Source organism: Calypte anna, chromosome 15, assembly GCF_003957555.1.
Source record: "Calypte anna isolate BGI_N300 chromosome 15, bCalAnn1_v1.p, whole genome shotgun sequence".
NCBI classification, from domain to species: domain Eukaryota; kingdom Metazoa; phylum Chordata; class Aves; order Apodiformes; family Trochilidae; genus Calypte; species Calypte anna.
The window spans coordinates 10,205,539-10,224,902 of record NC_044261.1 but is presented as its reverse complement, the minus strand read 5'-3'; the positions used below and the strand labels follow the sequence as shown (position 1 = coordinate 10,224,902).

Below are 19,364 nucleotides of genomic sequence, written 5' to 3'. Positions count from 1 at the left end.
CACACTCCTTGTACAATGTTTAAGACACAAAACCAGGTTCTGGTTTACTGAACAGAGAAGTTGGAAGTGCAAAAGAGAAGTTGGTGATGTGTAAAATGCTTCACACAGACTTAACCTGCCTTTACTCAGACCTCCAACTCATGACCTCCTGTGACTCATACCACCATGATTTAAGTACTATGGTCCTCAGATGATTGTCCCACCCACAACCTAAAGCACTAATGGAAGAAGTGAAAGCCATTTTCAGCCGCATTTTTCAGTCGCAGCAGTTGACACCTCCACACCCTAAACCTGTATCTCCACATGTTCCATTTTAAATGGATATAACAGGCTGTGACCTGCAGCAACTACAGGCAGTAAATTCTGCACCTGAATTCCAAAGAAGATCACAAATCAGAATCCTCACCCTAACACTCACACCTGCTTGAGAGTATGAAAAATCATCTACCTTTTAGAAATGGAGAACCCATATGCAGCTCTTAACAGCCCCACATAATATGGCAAGTCCATGTTACATCAGAATAGAAAGCAAGTCTGCCTCTTGGGCCTGTACTAAAAATACTTAAGTTGGAATTTCTCAGTCTGAATCTGCAGCTTGCTATAAGCTCCACCTGCTACTGAGTCTTTGATCAGAATCCTCTCCTTTTAGAAGCAAATAGACTGATGTTCCTATGAGCAGTCACAGCTAGTCCTGCAAAAGATTATGAGGAGCAACAATTTGCACAAATCAGAGAGTCTCCATCTCTCTCCCTGTCTGTCAACTGCCAAATTGGAAACAGCTTTGGTCACCAAGGAGGGTAAGTACAGCCTCTGACAGTTCTCTCCTAGGGTGGTTCTGCTTGTGCAAGATCTATTTCTGATCTCTGCCTGACACTAAAAAGATCTTCAAACATACCCAGGAAATCCTAGGCAAAGACGTTAGCCAGTACTGACTAAAATGCTGCTGGGAAGGAGAGAGTTGGGTCAGACAAAAGTACAGGACATTACCTCTAACAAAATGAACATTACCTAAAACAAAATGAACAAGAGGGAAATGACATCCTAGCTGAGTTTGGTGAAAGGAACAGATTGGAGTGTAAATGTTTTACACAAGCCACCAAGCAGTTAATACCACCTCAGTACTGCCTTGGGCTGGATTTCAGCCAATATCTTAGATGGAAAAATATTTTTAAAAATTAGTCTTCAATTTACCCTTAGCATGAAACAGTAAAGTTAACCCTCCCCATGCATGTCAATTCTTATTTGCTGCTGGCTTCCCTCAGAAAGTTTCTAGAAACTGGGATCGATGGTCAAAAAAGTCCAGCAAAACTGCTATCCTCTGCCAAAATAAACCCCCCAAAAAATCATTAAAACCACACCAGCAGCCACTGCTTTGACCCCTCAGGGACAACTTCCCTCTGATCAAAATACCAACTCCCCTACATTCCTACAGGAAGAGGGGCTCAGACAAGCCAGCTATCTGAGGAACCAGGCCCTTCCTGCAGCATCAGGATGCAGCGACTCCACAAGCTCTAGGTCAAAGCTCAGCGCACACTGCCATGTTACAAACATCTAACAAATCTAGTACAAAGGACATGTCCTCCATTAAATTGAGCACAGAGTCCAAGGATGGCTATAGGAAACAAAACACCATAGATTTTAGACCATAACTCTGGTAAAGGGAATAAAATAGAAGATAAAGGCTCTAGAAATCTCTTGTTCCTTGGCTAACCAGTCAGGCAAACATTCATGGAAATACTGCCAGTAGGCACTAAGAACATCACAACACTGGGAAATTTATGATATCCTACATGCCACTGCAAACCCCTGCTGCTCTCTCCTAGTCAGGTATGTCAGGCTGATGTTGTACAATTAGTATCTTGCCAGAAGTGGGTTTGCCCTCCTTGTGTAATAAAGGGAAAGATACCCTCTCTTTCTCTCTTTCTTCTTCCCTAGCAGCACAAAATGCTGTTTGGAAACGAAGTCAGATGTCTCCTCCAGCAAACTACCTTTCCTCCTTAAGCATGAAAGGCAGCTCTTTAGAGACATGAACTGGGCAATGGGTTGTCACAGTTACCTTGAAAAGGCACAGCAGAGAACAAACAGCTAGAAGGACAGCAGTCAGACAGAAATAATGCCATCACTTGTGTTCCAGACCCTGCTTGCCCTGGGACTTGTAGGAAAAACTTCCAAGTGCAGAGGTGTGTGGCACCCAGCTGCTATCAAGCAACCCTCAACATACTCACCAAAATCAGGGTAGACAAGGATATTTTTTAAGCCCTGGGTGGACTGTATTTCATTAATATTTGCATAACTGTAGGCAGTTGAGTCTGACTTGAACTGAAACTTAATATAAGCAGTGCTGAGGTTACAACACACACTAATCCAGTACTGGGCCACCCTTCTGAGCAGCTTCTAAACAGCAGCCTAGTGCCATAAGCAGTGGCAAATCAGCACAGAGTGAACATGCAGCAGTGGTTTCCAAATCTTCGAGCAACAGCAACTCTGGCTCCCTGGTGCTCCAGAGGCCTCAGGTGGAAATGACAGGTCTGTAAGTTTAACAGACCTCAAAAGGACACCTTTCATCAGCTAAAGAGCACTTACCTCTTGGGGCACATGATTTGGAAACTGATGATTAACTCATCTGAGGGAGGAAAACACATTACATGGGAGTTTACATGGGAACAGAGCACAGGCCTTCCACTGGACAGTGAGTGCAGTGAAGTGACAGAGCTTCAGGAGATGCAGGAAAGTGAATTAACAGTTAGAGAGGTTTTATTCCCTCTTCCAGACATGTGCTGCTGCCACTTGTGTTAGCTCTGTCTCTCACAAGACCCCTCCATGAACAAGTTCAACACAGTACACACCCAGCCAAAAAATTTCTTTTGTTTTAGGTCAGAAATGACAGATGAGCTCAGCAGTCTACAAGAAGAAAGGGGTATGTCAAAACTGCCAGATGAGGGAGCAGAAAAGGGGTAAGGATGAAGGAAAGTAAAGCCAGTTCAGAAGCAGCAAATCATTCCATTGATCCAACTGCCAGCAGGACCACCACCTCAGATACCCCAACATCTTACCACAGCCACACAAATAACCATGGTAGTTTACAAGACTCCTAAAGATTGCTATGATCCCATCTATCTGAATGTGTAAAAATGGTTATGGACACAGACAGAGATAAAATACTGTCAGAGCTTGCATTTTTAAAGTTCATTATCTGCCTTCTGAAAAGTAACAGAAACAGGAAAGCACATGGACCTTATATAATAAATATAAGGAACATGCAAGATTTGGGTGGTTTTGCAGAACAGACATGAAACTTAAGGGGGAAAAAATAGCATCTTTTAAACAGTGGAAATCCTATCCAAGCAGCATAAACAGATCTGAATACAGACCCATCCAGGCAAAGTGCCAGTTACAAAATTTGAGACACACATAAAGATGATGAAATGAAGGACAGAAAGATTAGTTTAAATTCTGAATTCATTAAAAGCATTAGAAGCACAAATTCTGCCCATGAGATGTAGAATGCCTTGGCTACCAGCAAAAAAGAATGGGGACACTGAAGAGACACTTGCAATTGTACAGACACTGCAATCATATCCATAATTAGTGCAGTCTTATTGAGACATTCCTATCCTGAAGGCTCTTAGATGGAATATGAGAATGGAAACTTGAAAGAGTTCAGTCCTTGAAGAGAATATTTTTCATTAGCAACTTCCCATTCAGTAACAAGTGTATCTCACAAGAGCATACATGCAAAGAGCATTCAACAAATGCAAAGCTACCATAAACCAAGGTATTTCAAGTCTGAAAAGCCTGTGCCTACCAGGAGAAATAAACTCTCAGCAAATCTCACCAAGGGATGTCATATAAAAGGTTAGTAAATTGAGATATAAATTAAGATAAGCTAAAAAGATTTACTGGCTTGACCTGCCAACCAGTCTAACGTGGGTTATTTCCCTGTTTTTCAAAAAGGAAGTTATGTCAAATGTGGTACATTGTTCAACTGGCTTGTTAAAAATCTAATCACTAAGCAAGTATTCTCAAAATGGTGTATTTTTCTTTTTAGTAAGTTTTTGTGCCTTCAAGGGTTCTCTACAACAGAGAATGGGAGCAGATTTGAAAGCAATGCTGAACTCTTCAGCAAGTCACCATCAGCAACTGACTTTACACAAAGCACTGCCAAAAGCACAATGTAAACTCCCAGAGCAGGGCAGGGGGAAATGACAACAAAATATTTAACATTTTTCAGTCATGTGGCTCCTAACACTGTAATAACTGTAATAGGTAGGAAGTTTTAAAATTAAAACTTTCCATCTTATGAGCATGCTACTAAAACTTAAAGATAACCCAAGAAATTAGAGTGGGCAAGCAACATCTTTGAAAGTCAACAGAGTACAAGCAGCCAAGAAGCACATGGTTAAACATCTAATTAAAGCAGCTTCTTTTTACTTTAAAAGCCACTTCTGGGAATGAAATGAGGACAATGTTCCAGAAATTAATGTGGGAACTGGCCCCCCAGTCTACTTTGGGATATGTGGGTGGTAATTTGATGAAGATTGCTGATGGCTCTCCAGCTCTGCTTGCCTTTTTTTTTTAAGCATTGGCAGAAGAATGTGGCCCAAGAATTTCTCAGTGTCATGACAGAGGCTCACTGAAAGAAGGTTAATTGTTAAAACCAGACAGAAACTTACATTTTTACAACTGGAATATGATGTAACCAGTAGGTGGGAGAACAACTGAAGAATGCTTAAGTTTTTCTTATCTCATCCTTCTGTGAGAAGGTAGAGGACCTAGGATTCTACCTACATTTGCCACCATGACATAAGTATTAGCCATAAGTCTCTCTCATTTCATCACTTTCAGGAGAAATAGTGAAGACTTCTTGTTACCAAGGCCAGTATTAATACAGCAATTAAATGGATAACAGCTGCTTCATCTTGGTGAACTGCACAGAAGTTGTTTTGTTATTAAACAAGGAAAAAATTTATTCTATAAACTGAAAGCTGGTTTACTCACAAGAAAAAAGAATTAAAAAACCAAAGAGAAAGTAGATTTTTGAGAAGATGACTAAGAAAAAACAATCTCCAGAGCTGACCAAAAATGGAAATGCAAGCAATACTGAAATAGAAGCAACATGAGAATAAACTTCCCATTCATAGGTACATGAAATAAATCCTTCTTCAGACTACTTTCTAAAAAAGGGGCTTCAGCATGATGGCCAATCCTTCCTCCACCAATCCTACGATAACAGTCACCAATCATTTGAGACAACAGGAGAGGGTATTTTTCAGTAATCTACAGAAGTCAAGATTCCCAACCCCTACATTTCTGCTTTGCTGAAAATTAAGTTGACTTCTTTGTCATAACTCATCAGATTCTTCCCTGCTGTATGCTGAAGTAGGGCACAGTGGAAAACTGATTCATTTTCCTATCAAGTACCTAGGTGCATATATATTTTATATGGACATACCACATCACTGTCATTCCATGACTGCTTGGTATTTGACAATTAATCTGATAAATTCAGAACCACACTGGCATTCACAGCCCAGAAAGAAAGGACCAGGCCCTTCCACTGCAGGCTGAATGTACACAGACAACCTCCCACACATGCATAGCAGGGCAACTGCCCCCTTGCCGAGAACAATATTCCACTCCTATCTCTGTGACAAATCCAGGCCTTAAAGCAGCTGGAAAAGTGACTAATTCCAGCTCACAACCCCCACCTCCCAAAAAAAAAAGCTGTTTCTGCCAAGCAAGCACTGAATACACTGCATTCCATTTCATTAAAACAATTACTCAGAAGCCAGCCAAGAATTACATAAAGCTTCCTCCCTGCACCACCCCCAGCCCCTTCTCTTCAACCCTTCCTCCCCAGCAGCTTCCCAGCTCTGCACAGAGAGGATCTCACCGGGCCCATGCCCTCCTGGAGAAAGTTGCTTACCCTGCCTCACACTGCCCTGCCTGTTCCATCCTACCCAGAGTGTTTCCCAAACCTCAACAATGCCCTCAGAGGACTCCAGTAGATCCAGGCAGCACAGAAGGTCTCTGAATTTCCCAGCCCTCTGAGACCATCGTGATCAGTTTTATGTAGTTTTCTCCCTCACATGTGATAGTAAATTAGCACCCAACAAATTAAGTCCTTTACCAACTCAACAGAAGAATGAATGATAACCTAACAGATTTTATCTCTGACTCATGTGGCTTTTAAACATGATCCCAGGGTGGAGGGTGCTGGAGGCACCAGATTTATGCAATGAAGAGATACAAGAGCAACATGCCAGAGCAGCTGCTTGTGAGACATGGCCCAAGGGAACTGCTCAGGACAGGCAGGCAGCAAATCACAGATTAAGCACCAGCAGGATGGACTGACAACTACAAGCTTTGGGTTTTAAGAACCTGACTGACAAATTCATCCCCAACTCCACACAGCCACTCCACAGCCCCCAGCCTGACTGACAGTGCTGAAGCTCCTCACATTTCACAGCAGAAATAAAAGGCAGCTTCTTCTGTCACACATGGCTCACCCACCCACTACACTGAGTTGGCCACTGATAGGAGATTTTGTGACGTGGATGAAATGGCATTTCGTTCCCTCCCCCAGTGCTCCAGCTCTCTGCAGGGATTCTGTCTAACTGCTGGAGCTGCTCACAGCCAGGCAGAGTAGTTCCAGCTGTGTATCACCATGCCCTAACCAGACCTACACAGCTCAGGAAAACTCTACCACATAAAACCCACCATGAACAAGAGGGAGAGATGAAAAGCAAAAGTACTATTCCTAGGGTTCTTATTCCTGTGGCCCAGCTCAGCCCAAAAGGGGTGATCTGCTAGCAACAATCAAAAACCAAATCCCAAAGCAGCTGCTGAAGAATGGGGAGCAACAGACACAAGTAATGGCAAAATAGGATGAGCAGCAAAAACGACCAGCCAGACCATCATCTTATTCCAAGTCGTGGGGCACCAGCAACCTCAACTGACGTGCCGTGAAGTCTTGGGCTCCTTTGCCTAACCCAGCTAAAATTGATGGCTACAACTCAAAGGAAACCTTTCCAGAGAGAAGCCCTGAACTTGTTTAGAACCACAAAAGAGGATAGAACACAGGAGTATTAAGCCCCTAATCCACAACAAAATCATTACAGCCCTCCTGCCTGAGACCTTTCCTACTTCTGGATTTCTTTGCCCACTTCACTTAAAAACACAGCCTAATCACAGTTCCTGAACAAACCTCCCTATAGCATGAAGTGCAATTCTCTGCTCTCCTTGCTCTTTAGCAATGGACATAAAGCAAGATCATATTGGGTGTCTAGACAGACACAGGATTAATTCTGTCTGCCAGCCCAATTTTGTGACAAAAACATGGGACTGTTTTATTCCTGGAGACCCCATACAGTTTGATTTACAGCTGAGCCATTTAAAGCACAATTCCCCATGCAAAGTGTCATTCAGAAAGTTGATTCCCTGGAGTGCCATTTACTTTTTCTGATGTTCTTCACATCATTGGAAAAATGTTAGAGGTTTAAACATGCAATAAAAAGTAAAAATCAAAAAATAAAGCTATTCTCTGCTGCATGCTGCTACCCAGATGGACTCAGAAGCTCACCCAGAAAACATGCATACGACTATAAGAACTCTGAGAAGTGGCAATACAAACTGCATTTGAAGACTTCAGACAACCCCATCATCATTTAAATAACTTGAACTAAACTTGTTCACAGTGTAGACAGTCCAGCACAGGTAAAAAGGAATCAAGCAATAACCATGAAGGCTGTCTCTCCATGTGGCAAGCCTTAAGTTTTCTTGGACCTTCAGCTTGTAGTTGTTTCAAATCGTTTAGATAAATTTCCCATGTAAATTCAGAATAATCAGTGTCTGCTTCAAGAAAAAGCTGCACTTACAAGAGCAGAAAAAGAGCTTACCAGACTCCTAAAACAGCACAAACACATGACCTCAGGGACTCAAGTTGCTACAACCGAAACACCAACACCAAACTCATTCCACCACTCTAGTTGCCAACTCTACTTTGTTTGCTTCCTTGGGATGTAAAAACACACATACACAGAAAAGCAAGCATAGATTTTAACACCAGTCAGTCCAGGGAGATTGTCCTCAGCCAGCTGGCTCCTGCTGCTCTGAGGCCATTTGTACTGAGAATAAGCACAAATGGGAAAAATCACTAAGCATGATATGACAAAGTCATCACCCACCTCCTACTTTTACGGTATATCTTTAGCACACAGCATTCTTTGAATGACTTCATGATGCTTTGTGGTAAAGGGAAAGACTAGAGTAGAACTACTGTGGGGAACTTGGAAGGGAAAGGAAATTTTTTCTCTCTACTCACAGCCTGTCATAACAGAGAATGAGGAAAGGATGAGCAATCAGAAAGGCAGAGAGGGAACATCAAACAAGGCTGAGAGCAAAAACTTATAAATCTCATTCAAACTTGCAATTGTAAGCTTCTCTAGCAGTGAAGCTTCTCCTTCAGAGAAGCATGAGTTACTATTCTGATCTATACTATTCAGCTGGAAGCTATTTCTTAAACACAAAGATCTCAACAAATATTAACCATACATTGCAGGTAAGGAGCTGTTAATCCCTATTTCGCAGATGGAGAAACAGCATGTCTAAAGTCAAGGCAAGTTTTTGAGGCTCTGGATGAATGATTATCCAGGGCTAGATTAAACATAAGCCGCAACTAAAACAGGTGACCAACAGTCTACTCTCCATGTAAAAAAATTACTTTCAGGAGAATCAGCTTGCTGATCCAGCTAGCTGCCCAACAGCTGTTCTGTACACTAGGGAAGATGGGTGAAACAACAACACAAAAACCCCCACACAGCACATCTTAGAGCTGCCAACAGTTACATTAGGTTAAACCAACTGGAAATCACAACTTCCACTTTCTCTTGAATTCAGCCCAAAATGGCAGGTACCACCTGCTTCTGCACTGCACTGGATCTTGTTATCTTGCCATCCAGTGACAATTCCACTTGCTGATCCAATGGCAAATCATTTGTGCAATTTGGGGAAAGGGCTGGTTTTCCAAAAGACCAGGAATTTGAACCAATTTACTCTGGAGCCTGAAGCTCACTAAGTGAGCAGAGCAAACACACGAGATCGGGAAGCTTGAATTACTGTTTTTGACTGCAATATGAAACTGGGTGAGATAGAAAGTGAGATTTTACAAACACTGAAACAAGAACAGGACTCAAAGGTCTCCACAGTGCCATATCTAGCATTTTAAAATAGAACAGTCGAGTAGTCATGACAAGATGTACTTCCAGGGCTTCTTATTAAACCCAAGTTAGTTAGGACAGGCTAAAATGAGGAAGAAACTCATTCTTTAAACCCCACCTTCTTATCATAGCCCAGGGAAGCTTTCAACAGACAATGTCTCACTTTCAGGCAGCTGGACCAGAAGAGCATCTTCATTAACAGCTTCCGCAACAGACAAAAAGGGACACAGCAGATCAGTACACAAAGGGAGGGAGGCACAGTCTGAGATGCAGAGCAGGAAACTGAGACCAGAGACTCTATTCATTCACACTGGTTTTCCACTAGCACAACACAACTGAATTCAGAATCTCTTCTGGTTTTCTCCGAAGCTGCAGTAGATCCCAGATTCACAAGTAATGTGTTAGCCTGATTCAAACAGATTCAATCTGTGGACAGAGATAGGCTTTACCACCCCCTCCAGTGGCACAGCTTTAACTTAAAGAATTTATGTATGTTATTGCGGTAAACCAGACAAACAACTCCAATCTAAGTAGAAGTGCATTGTTACTGCTTCTTCTGCTGACAGACTTTAGAATTATATCCATAATTTCTGCCATTTCACCATATTCTTTAATATAATAAATACACTTCAAGGGGAACAAGGTGACAGAAAAAGGGTCTGCAGAAATTAAAGTATCATGATTCTCTGGAAAAGGAAGAAGTAGAGAGATGGAATTAAAGAAGATCTATGAGAAGTTAGCCATTTCTTTCACTAGTGGTAGAGATGGTGTCTGAGGATCAGTTTTAACCAAGAGGGCAACTGAACACTCGGGACAAGTTGACCTCTCCCAGCAAGGGACAAAGGAGCTAAAGACAGCGCAGAGTCCAGCCTTGCCATGGAATTAGAGCAACAAGAAAAGAAGTCTCTCTCTGCACCACACACTGCTCAAGGCAGAGGACTCCCTGTCTGAGTTGCTCAGGACAATGAAGTCCCTGTTTTACGAGGGGTCAGAACAGCTAAGAAGCTGAAACAAGTCAGAACCCCATTGTGCAGAGTATTAGTTCTGTTTACAGTCTTCTCGCCCAGCAGCAGGAATGACTCAGAAACCTGAGCCAGTAGAAAGCCAAGGGACCAAATTACTTTACCAGCATTTTCCCCCCAGTACCATTTCCTGAGCGTAGCTGACCATGAGCAATTTCACACTTAACTTTTGGCCAAGACCAAAACCCACTGCATATGACTTCCAAAGTAAAGGCACCCAATCAGACAGAGGCAGGAATCTCCTTCAAAAGAAGGACCAACAGCATAGCCCTGCAGAGCACAGCAATCTTCCAAAAGCAGAGATGACAGATGGAAACATATGGAACCCCCTCCACATGCCCATGAAAAATCAATGGTAAGATTCCTCCCTTTAAAGTCAATCTTGGGAGGCTTAAGCCCTAAAGGAAGGGTGGGATAGAATTCCTAAAACAAAGGAAAATAACTTTTAAAGTAAAATATCTTGTGCCACTGAATCTTTGCATGCTGAATTTTGAAGCTACACTGCTAGACAACCCTTTTGAAAATAAAAAAAATTATATTAAAAAAAACTTTCTAGAAGTGAGCAAGCACACTTAAAATAAGCTTACAGTGTAGTTTACATGAACAGGCAAGATGCTGCCATAAATACATTCTTAGTGGACAGAAATAACTTTTTGTAAAACATATTTTACAAGGTTTAGTGAAAGTTGTTTTGGCTTTGATTGCAAAATCCAGTTTAAAAAATCTGAAGCCTTTTAAAAAAATAAAACAAACCCAAGGAGTAGAGGAGTTTCAAAATCATCAAAAGAACGCTTCTAAAAGCAACATTCTTTTTGCTTGGAATTACCAAAGCTCAAAAAAAAGGGAAGTTTTACAGTAGTGTTTGCAAACAACTGCATCAGAAAAAGGCTGTCAAGAGCATTTCGAGTCAAAATCAAACAGTCTGTGACTAAAACGCTCTTCTCTCCATAAAATACATGAAACACCACACATCTTCCACAAGCAACAAATCCTGATGGATCTGCTTAGACAAGGGAGCACCACAGAACCAAGAACAATTCAACATCTAATTCCCTATCTCAAACAGTCTGAAGCAAATATGTGTGGTCAGTCAGTCCCATGCTGAGCTTTGGGAATCCCCTGGGAGAGGTGAAAGCCCCACGTTAGGATTCTCACTCTTTAGGACTAAGTTTTACTCTCTGTGTCAGTTTACAACAGTGCAGAGTGGCAAACTTATTCAGTAAGCTTCCTGTCAAACCCCAAGGACATCCGCAAAATATGCTTCCTTAGAGAGAGATTTGAGGAAGACAATCTGGACAAGCCTGGTCAGCTGCTCAGATTCAAGGTCTCTTCCCCCCTTCCCACAATGTGCTGTTCCAGTTCATACCCAGACCCAGCACCAAGGCTCCCCCAGCTCAGTGGGGCTGCACCAGTTCCGCATGCAGAGATCTGAAGTGGTTTCCTGTGTGAGCTGTGCACTGTGGCACCACCTTCTTCAACACTGAGGGGTGAAAAAAAGGAACAAAGTTTTTTTCAACTCCAAATGAATCCCCAAAGCAGCACAAATCCATTCTCACAGATGTTTTGTAACCTCTTCAGCCCAAGCAACATGAAATTGAGACACTTCTGGACCTCCATTTTACAGAGTACAAGTACACACCAATCAACTCTGTTACCTCTGGAAAAAATAAGGTTTTGGTAAATTCAGGGAGTGAAAAACAGCAATACCAATGAGCTCTGTGGCGTGTTCTCTCATGGTCTCAAGGTCCATCAGTTACCAGCACATTCTGCACCACACATATTGAAAAGAACGGTGTAGAAATAACTAAGCTGATTTTAGGTGACATCAACGCTGAACCTGCAAGGAGCATTAGCTCAGGCTCAATGTTAAACTCTTTTTGGGCCAAAACTGGCCCTGGAAGCAGTGCAGCTATGTCCACATGGCACTGTGCCCGAACCAACAAGTCCTGCTGGACCAGCTTGACTCTGGACAGAGCCAGCGCAGACGTCTGTATCCATGGCACAGTTAATCCACAACTCAGATAATCCACCCATAGATAATGGGGAAAGAAAAACAAACAACTCTCACTTCAGTTCAAAAGTTTGACTTATTTCAGGAGAGCTGCATCAGCACAGCCCTTCTCTATGCATCCCCAGGTGAATGGCTTTAGAAAAGTGAACTTGAGAGCTCAGAGTGGCTTGCAGAGAGAAAATAGCTGGTATGCCTTTCTTTGGTGAATTCTGTACACCAAAGGGTCTCACTTTTTTTGTTCAATTGCTTACTGTTAGATAATCAGATCTTGACCAGTCTGAAAAACTGTACAAAAATTGAGAAAGCCATGGTGTAATTAAGATGTGATGAAATCGAGTCACTGAGACAAAAGGTTCTATTTTAAAAATCAGATCACAACTTTAAGTTCTGGTTGTGCCAACAGATTTAAACACCTCAGGAAAACAAAACAAACCCAGATATTTTTCAGAATTTCTGAAATTCTTTTCAAAATCTCATCTCTAATCCTCTTCCAGAAGAAAAGAAAAAAATGTTGAAACTGCAGCAGTCTATTCAGACAACTGTAAAGTCACACTACTACTGCTCAAGGAATGCAACAACTGCAGTGGGACACTGCAGCTCCCATTCTTCAAGAGTACATTGATGAGACACTGAACTGGCCCTGCACAATGCTATCTGCATGCTCACCTTGAAGGGCCACTCAGCAAGTCAATACACAGGCTGGGTGAATCCTGTTCTGACTAGCAACGCATTCCTCAACACACTAGGAACTTGCTGTAGGAGCAGCACCAAATCTCCAAGAGACTACTGGGCTGAGGGATACAAGAAATGGAAAACACAACTGTCTCCACTTAAAGAAACAATAACTGTGAGAAGATACTGCAGTAGAGTAATTCTGTCTGTGCTACCAGCTACTACTCCTCATTGCTACTGGGCAATGAGTGAGGTTTCACACCCTAAGAACCAATCTGTCGTGGTGCAGCTTTCATCAGGAGTCTGTGCACCTGACAGACTCCTTGCTCTCCAAGTCTTATCATAAGCCCAGCTCAGAGTCTGTTTTCTGAAGGTGTGACCATCAGCTTTATGCCAGCTCGATAATGTGAGCTTCCCAGTCCAGTAATAAAATTGCAATTCTTCTGGAACACAATCTTAACAGAACGTCTGGTTTCTATTAAAGGTGGGATGGAAGTAAGGGATCGCAGCCCCTCCCCAGTGTCTGCTTTAATCAGTTTCATAAGCAGAACTCAGTCACCCTAATGTCTCCCAAAGCACAAGGGATTTTGGCAGATCCACCCCCTTTCCGGCTTGGTACCAAAGGAACTCAAACTCTCTAGATCATTCCAGTTCGACCAATTGCCTGACACTTCCCCATCAGAGGGGTCTGAAAGCTTTCGGCACAGCTGGGGGAAGCCAAGGGTGGATGAGGTGGGCAGGAGCTGTGCTCCGAGCTCTCCCCCGAGGGCTCCCCGGTGACCGCTCCACACCCGGGCAAAGTTACACATCTCGCCCAAGAATAGATTCGAGAGCCCGCGGTGGCGGCAGGGGAGGAGGCGTCAGCTGAAACCCGACCACGCCGCTCCCGGGGCACGGGACCGAAGGGCGCCTTTCCCAGCCAGGCAGAGCCGGGACAAGACTGGCGACCCGGCCCGGGAGCTGGTGGCCGCGGCCCCAGGCCAGCGCAGCCGAGGCTCCTGGGGGCGGGTGACGCCGCGGGCAGCCGGGAGGGCCTGAGGGGAGCGGACACGTCCCCGGGCGCCGGCAGGCCCGGCCCGAGCCCCGGGGCGCGGAGCCGGCGGCGGTGCCGAGAGGCGCAGCGCGGCCGGGGCCGGTGGGGCCGCCGTCCGGAGCGCTGAGAGGCGGCGCCCCCCGCCGCGGGGTGAGGCGGTGGGGGGCTCGGAACTCACCCAAGTCGTCCATGGTGGTGGTACCGCCGCGCCCGCCCCGCCGCCGGTGCCGCTGCCGCCGCCGCCTCAGCGCCTCGCAACTTTCCCGGACCGCCCCCGCGCGCGCCCGCCGCCCGCGCGCCCCCGCCGCGCCGGGCACCGCCCCCTGGCGGCAGCAGCGGGAGGGAACCGGGCTGGGCGGGCCGGGCCGGGCCGGGCCGGGAGTGGCCGGCGGTCCCGGGGCTCAGGCGCTGGGGTGGAGAAGTGGCCGGGGAAATGGCGGATGGGGACAGCCGCGCCCCGGCCCTCTCTCTGGGGCTCAGGGCAGCAGCTGCCAGCCCAGCGCCTCGGAACAACGCGGACCCAAACCCTGCACTGGGCGGGCGGGACCGGGGCATGTCCGCCGGGGGCTGGGCTGGGTGCTGCTGCCAGGCAGGAGCCCTGCCGCTCCGTGCCCCAAAAGCCTTCAAACACGTTCACATTTCTGAGCCTCTGGTGATTCACCCCATCCACAAGAAATCCTGGACAGGAGAAACCTCTCCTGACCCATTTTCCACAATCTGTTGTCACCATAAAGGGAAAAGGAAAAGCCACCAACCACTTCTCCTTCACTCTGTTTAAAAACGGTAACAGCCCTCCTGGATTTAGCATGTGACAGTGCGTTTCGAACCGCTATTTCCCACTCGCTTCTCCTTCCAAACCACTACCAAACCACTCTCCAATGCAGCAAAGCCTCTCCTGAACCGCAGAGCAGCTCCACCCTCATGCCAGGCAGGGTGTTCACCGCCACGCTCAGGCCCAGTCGAGATGGCAGCAACAACAGTTGCTCAGCTCCAGTGCTCAGCTCCTTATCTGATGCGAGATACACAGAAAACTATCAGTGTGGGAACAGCTCGGGAACCAGGAAACATGACTCTTGCAGCACTTTTCCTTACAAAATTACTACCAAGGCAGAGAATGTTCTCAGAGCTGAACAGCACATGTCCTGTTGTCGAGCTGAGATTACAGGATTGCATTTTCACAAAAACAGTGGCTATGAGATCAGCCACCAGCAATCTCTGAGGCTTTATTTTTCACTCTCTAAGCACACCCCGTTTTCCCAGCTAACACAAGTCAACAGACATCGTTATTTCCTGTGTTAAGACATGCTACAATGAGAACAATCACTACGGGGGCATGGAAATACCCCCTCCTAACCCCAGCCAATGTTTGCAAATCATCAACAGCCTCCAGGAAATTCACTCCAAGTTTTACTCCACATCCAGGACTTCCCAGAAAATTCCATCCACACCTGTATCTAAGTACAATACAAATATAAGCAAAGATTTGCACCATGTGCTTCACCATCAGTGCCAAGGATCTCACCTGACACACCCATTTTTGGTCCTTGAGCAAAATTTAAAACATTATTTGAAGGAACAGTAACATTTTCTCTAAAACGTATCACTGTATAGTGATGACTTCAGCATGTGTCCCCTCAGGTAGAGCAACATAAAACATTGGTAGCATAGTGGACCTGAGGTCATCAGAAACACATCCTTTCCTGGGATCTGTACGCTCCTTCTAGCAACAAGTAACGGTCTTGAGTTGTATTTTTGTCTGCATAAAGAGCTCACCGTGCTCTGTTCATACCATAGCCTGGTATGCAATTTTTATCTTCAGCTTCCTACAGGATCCTTTGGGAGTCTGGAAGTGAGTACAAATCAAGAAGGCTGTTTCTATTCTGTCTCAGAGCTGCAGTTAACAGTTCAGAGTACCAGTTAGGGTTGCACCCACAAGAAATGGGTTGTGTCCAAGAAGCTTAGTGTTTAAAAAAATAAAAGTTATTGCTGGTGGCTTCAGCTCTGTTATGAAAGGGTCAATGAGGTGGAAAGGGCTCTCACCTGAGTGATACAATCTTCCAGCAGCATGGCTTTTAAAACCAACCTTACATTTATTGCACTCCTCATAGGCAGGTGCTGAATTCTTCTTCACCCACTAACATTTCTTCTGTAAACTGTCAGTCCTTAACCACCCCACAATAGCCTAGGGAGCAGGGGCAGGTTAAAACCCAAGCTGCTAAGAAAACTGCTCTGTGGTGTTCATTCACTCAATGTTCACTCTCTTCTGTCCTTCCTAATGCCCTGGAACTCCTGTTTTCTCATCATCTACCTGGTCTCTGCCTGTGAAATTCTTATGAATCCTTCACTCACTGCTCAAGTACCATTCTTCTGCAGCTGTGTGCCCTGCTGATGGCCACCTCCAGCAAACTCCTTCCCACCAGAGCAGCATACCCAAGGCATGCCCAGAGGCTGCTGGTGTGACTGAGGGGGCAGTGATGCTGAAAGCAGCTACATCCCTCATACTAGTGCTGGATGAGAAGTGCTAGGGAACAAAGGCAAGTAGTGCATTAGAAAAGTACACAAGACTTCTCACATTGTGCCCTGTGACTAAAATGCATTATGACTCCACTTGTCTTTCACAGAAGGAGTGATAAGAAGTTATTGCCACCATTTACAGATGAGAAACAGGGCTGGGGGCTGGAAACAAAGTCAGACAGTGAGTCGGTATCAACCTAGTGTTGGACTTCAGAACTTCCTGGCTCCACACAACCCAAGTGTTCAGAGTTCTCAAGCCATCTTCCCCTCTCACCAAAGCATCATTTACCAGTCACGAACCATCTCCACAGAAGGGTGGCTTAACCCACTGACCTCCACACGCCTGACACTCAGAGACTGGATGGATTAACTATCCACCTGCCCCTTCAGGGCTGTAATCTCAGACTGGCTCCCAAAGAGAGGAGCAATCCAAGCTCATTTATTAATACCTCTTTATGAAAAGCACTGTTATTTCCAACAGACTATGTCAAAGAACAGCTATGAAGCTATAAGCTAAGGCAGGCTTAGGGCTTACCTGGGCACTTTCCAGAGAGTGACTTGAAACAGCAGAGTGATGACAATGACTTCATTGCAGTGTGTGTCCTCTCTGCTGTGCCACACAGACACCGTGGAAGGGGATGTAGCTTCAAGTAACTGCACAGAAGACAAATTCAGGCAGATGTTAAGCTTAAGGCAATGGGAGTAATTGTCAACATGTAACTTCTCCATTCAAGGTCCTACTTACACTTTTGGAAGGATCTATTACAGCAAAACAAATTAACTTTTTTTCTAGCATAAGATGTAGGACAGGACTTCACAAGGCACCATGTCAGTGTACTGATACAGTCAGTTTTGGCAGAAGAGATGAGAACCCATCAAGTGATAAACCAAATACTTTCCAACACAGTTTCTGTGAATCAGTCAATTACATGAAACATATTACTGACCGTAAACTACAAATGCCCTTGGTATTCATCAGTGTGGTTTAATCTGCCAAGGGATAATGACATCCCTGTGCTTCAGGTTTTGGTTTCAAATTGGTATTTCTAGTAAGGAAGTAAAAATGGGAGAAAATGCCATCTAGGAGGGCTCAGTGTCAGCTTTCGGTCACTGTTGTGTACAGTACCCCAGCACAGCTGAATATCAGAAATAAACCTGATAATGAGGGAACATTAATACTGGCTACCACGTTTTCTACTCTGCCTCAGTATAGTTTAAAACAGCTGCCGAGCTCAGGGTCTTACAGAAGCATCCAGATGGCACACACGACCACAAAGAGAACTTCAGAGTAACTTGTCAGCAACATAAATTACATCTAATTCCTGCACAGGGACAGGGGGCAGCTGCTTCCAGCTCCAGAGGACGCAGCCCAGGGATGCAGTCTCTTTTCCCAGATGACTTTCAACAAGACAAGAGGGCATAGTCTTAAGTTGTGCCAGGGGAAGTTTAGGTTGGAGATCAGAAAGAATTTCTTTACGGAGAGAGTGGTCAAGCATTGGAATGGGCTGCCCAGGGAAGTAGTGGATTCTCCATCCCTGGAGATATTTAAAAAGAGACTGGATGTGGCACTCAGTGCCATGGTCTAGCAACCGCAACGGTGGTTCAAGGGTTGGACTCGATGATCTCTGAGGTCCCTTCCAACCCAGCCAATTCTATGATTCTATGATATGGTGTGCAATGGTTATTAGTCTCCCTCCACATGGTCTGCCTATGTATAAATGAAACAACAGGAACAACTCAGAAACGTACAGGGTATACTGAACTTATAAAATATGATTTTACACCAAACTCAGCAGCTGCTTTTTCCATAGTAAAGGTTTGTGATTCCTTTGACAGTAAGGTGGGCTGTGGGTGTTTCTGGGGGGACTGTTGTTGTCGTTTGAATTGTTTTTTTTTTTATTTATGCAAGTTTTGTCAGCCAATATACATTAACAAGCACCCACATACCTACTACGGTTCTATGCACTGAACGTTGTTCCTAAAGGTGTACTCCTGACGCCATCACACCCCAACAACTTCATCCACCACCCCATACCCCAACAACCCTCTCTCCCAACTCTGTACTCTTCCGGATCAGCTTCCGAAGCACCATCTCTTTCCACTGTTTTTTACCACGTGTATTCAGTCTCCGTAGAGACTGTCAAAAATTGCCAATGCCGACTATATTTCAAGTCGTCATGGCGGGGTATTGGGAAAAGTTTTCAATTAGCAATAATCGCGCCTCGGATTAACCTCATTGGCTACGATACTGCCACTGCGCAAAGCTACCCTAATGTTGTCACCGCCGCCGACCGTCGCCCCGGGGTCGCTGCCGAGCTCGGGGTGAGCCCCGCTGCCAGTCCGCCTCCCCCTCTGCCTCCGCCGGTACTGCTCTCCCGCACCGCCGTGCCCCCCGCCGTGCCCCCCGCCGCGGGGTTCCCCGTTTTGCCCCCTCTGTGCCTACCGGGGCTGAGACCGCGAAGCTTGATGGGAAGGGGTATGCAAATAGCGTGACGTCACGCGGGAGGCTCCCCGATGAATGAGGGATTTCCCACCGCCTCCCAGATGAATGAGCTGCCCCCCCCCCTTCACCCTTGCCTCCGGTCCATCCCAGCGGCACCTGAATTTAGAGACCTCTAAAGGCGCAGCACCCCAGCCTGCCCCGACACCTCAACCCAACCCATGCTGTCCGCATCCGCTCTTACTCATTTATTCATCTCTCTTTTTAATCACGTCCAATCAGCCTCCGCAGAGGCTCGCAAAAATTGCCAATGCCGACTATATTTCAAGTCGTCATGGCGGGGTATTGGGAAAAGTTTTCAACTAGCAATAATCGCGCCTCGGATTGACCTCATCGGCTACGATACTGCCACTGCGCAAAGCTACCAGTGAGCTACGCCCTCCCCGGCCCCGGC

The 19,364-nt window shown here is 45.3% G+C and overlaps 1 protein-coding gene and 2 non-coding genes across 5 annotated transcripts in view; all 3 read right to left on the bottom strand.

Annotated features, from left to right (window-relative positions):
- The window catches only part of PXN (paxillin), a 43,545-nt gene extending 29,324 nt beyond the window's left edge, over positions 1 to 14,221 (bottom strand). For all 3 annotated transcript variants that reach the window (XM_030460314.1, XM_030460315.1, XM_030460316.1), the window contains exon 1: positions 14,135 to 14,221. In XM_030460314.1, the coding sequence (XP_030316174.1) occupies positions 14,135 to 14,147 (13 nt within the window). In that variant the 5' untranslated portion in view covers positions 14,148 to 14,221. The remainder of the gene's footprint in view (positions 1 to 14,134) is intronic.
- Positions 14,222 to 18,595: 4,374 nt separating this feature from the next.
- Positions 18,596 to 18,736, bottom strand: LOC115599243. The gene has a single exon (XR_003988243.1). It is a non-coding gene; the product is annotated as a U4 spliceosomal RNA (small nuclear RNA).
- A 456-nt stretch (positions 18,737 to 19,192) lies between these two features.
- Positions 19,193 to 19,333, bottom strand: LOC115599244. Its single transcript, XR_003988244.1, has one exon. It is a non-coding gene; the product is annotated as a U4 spliceosomal RNA (small nuclear RNA).
- Between the last annotated feature and the right edge of the window lie 31 nt (positions 19,334 to 19,364).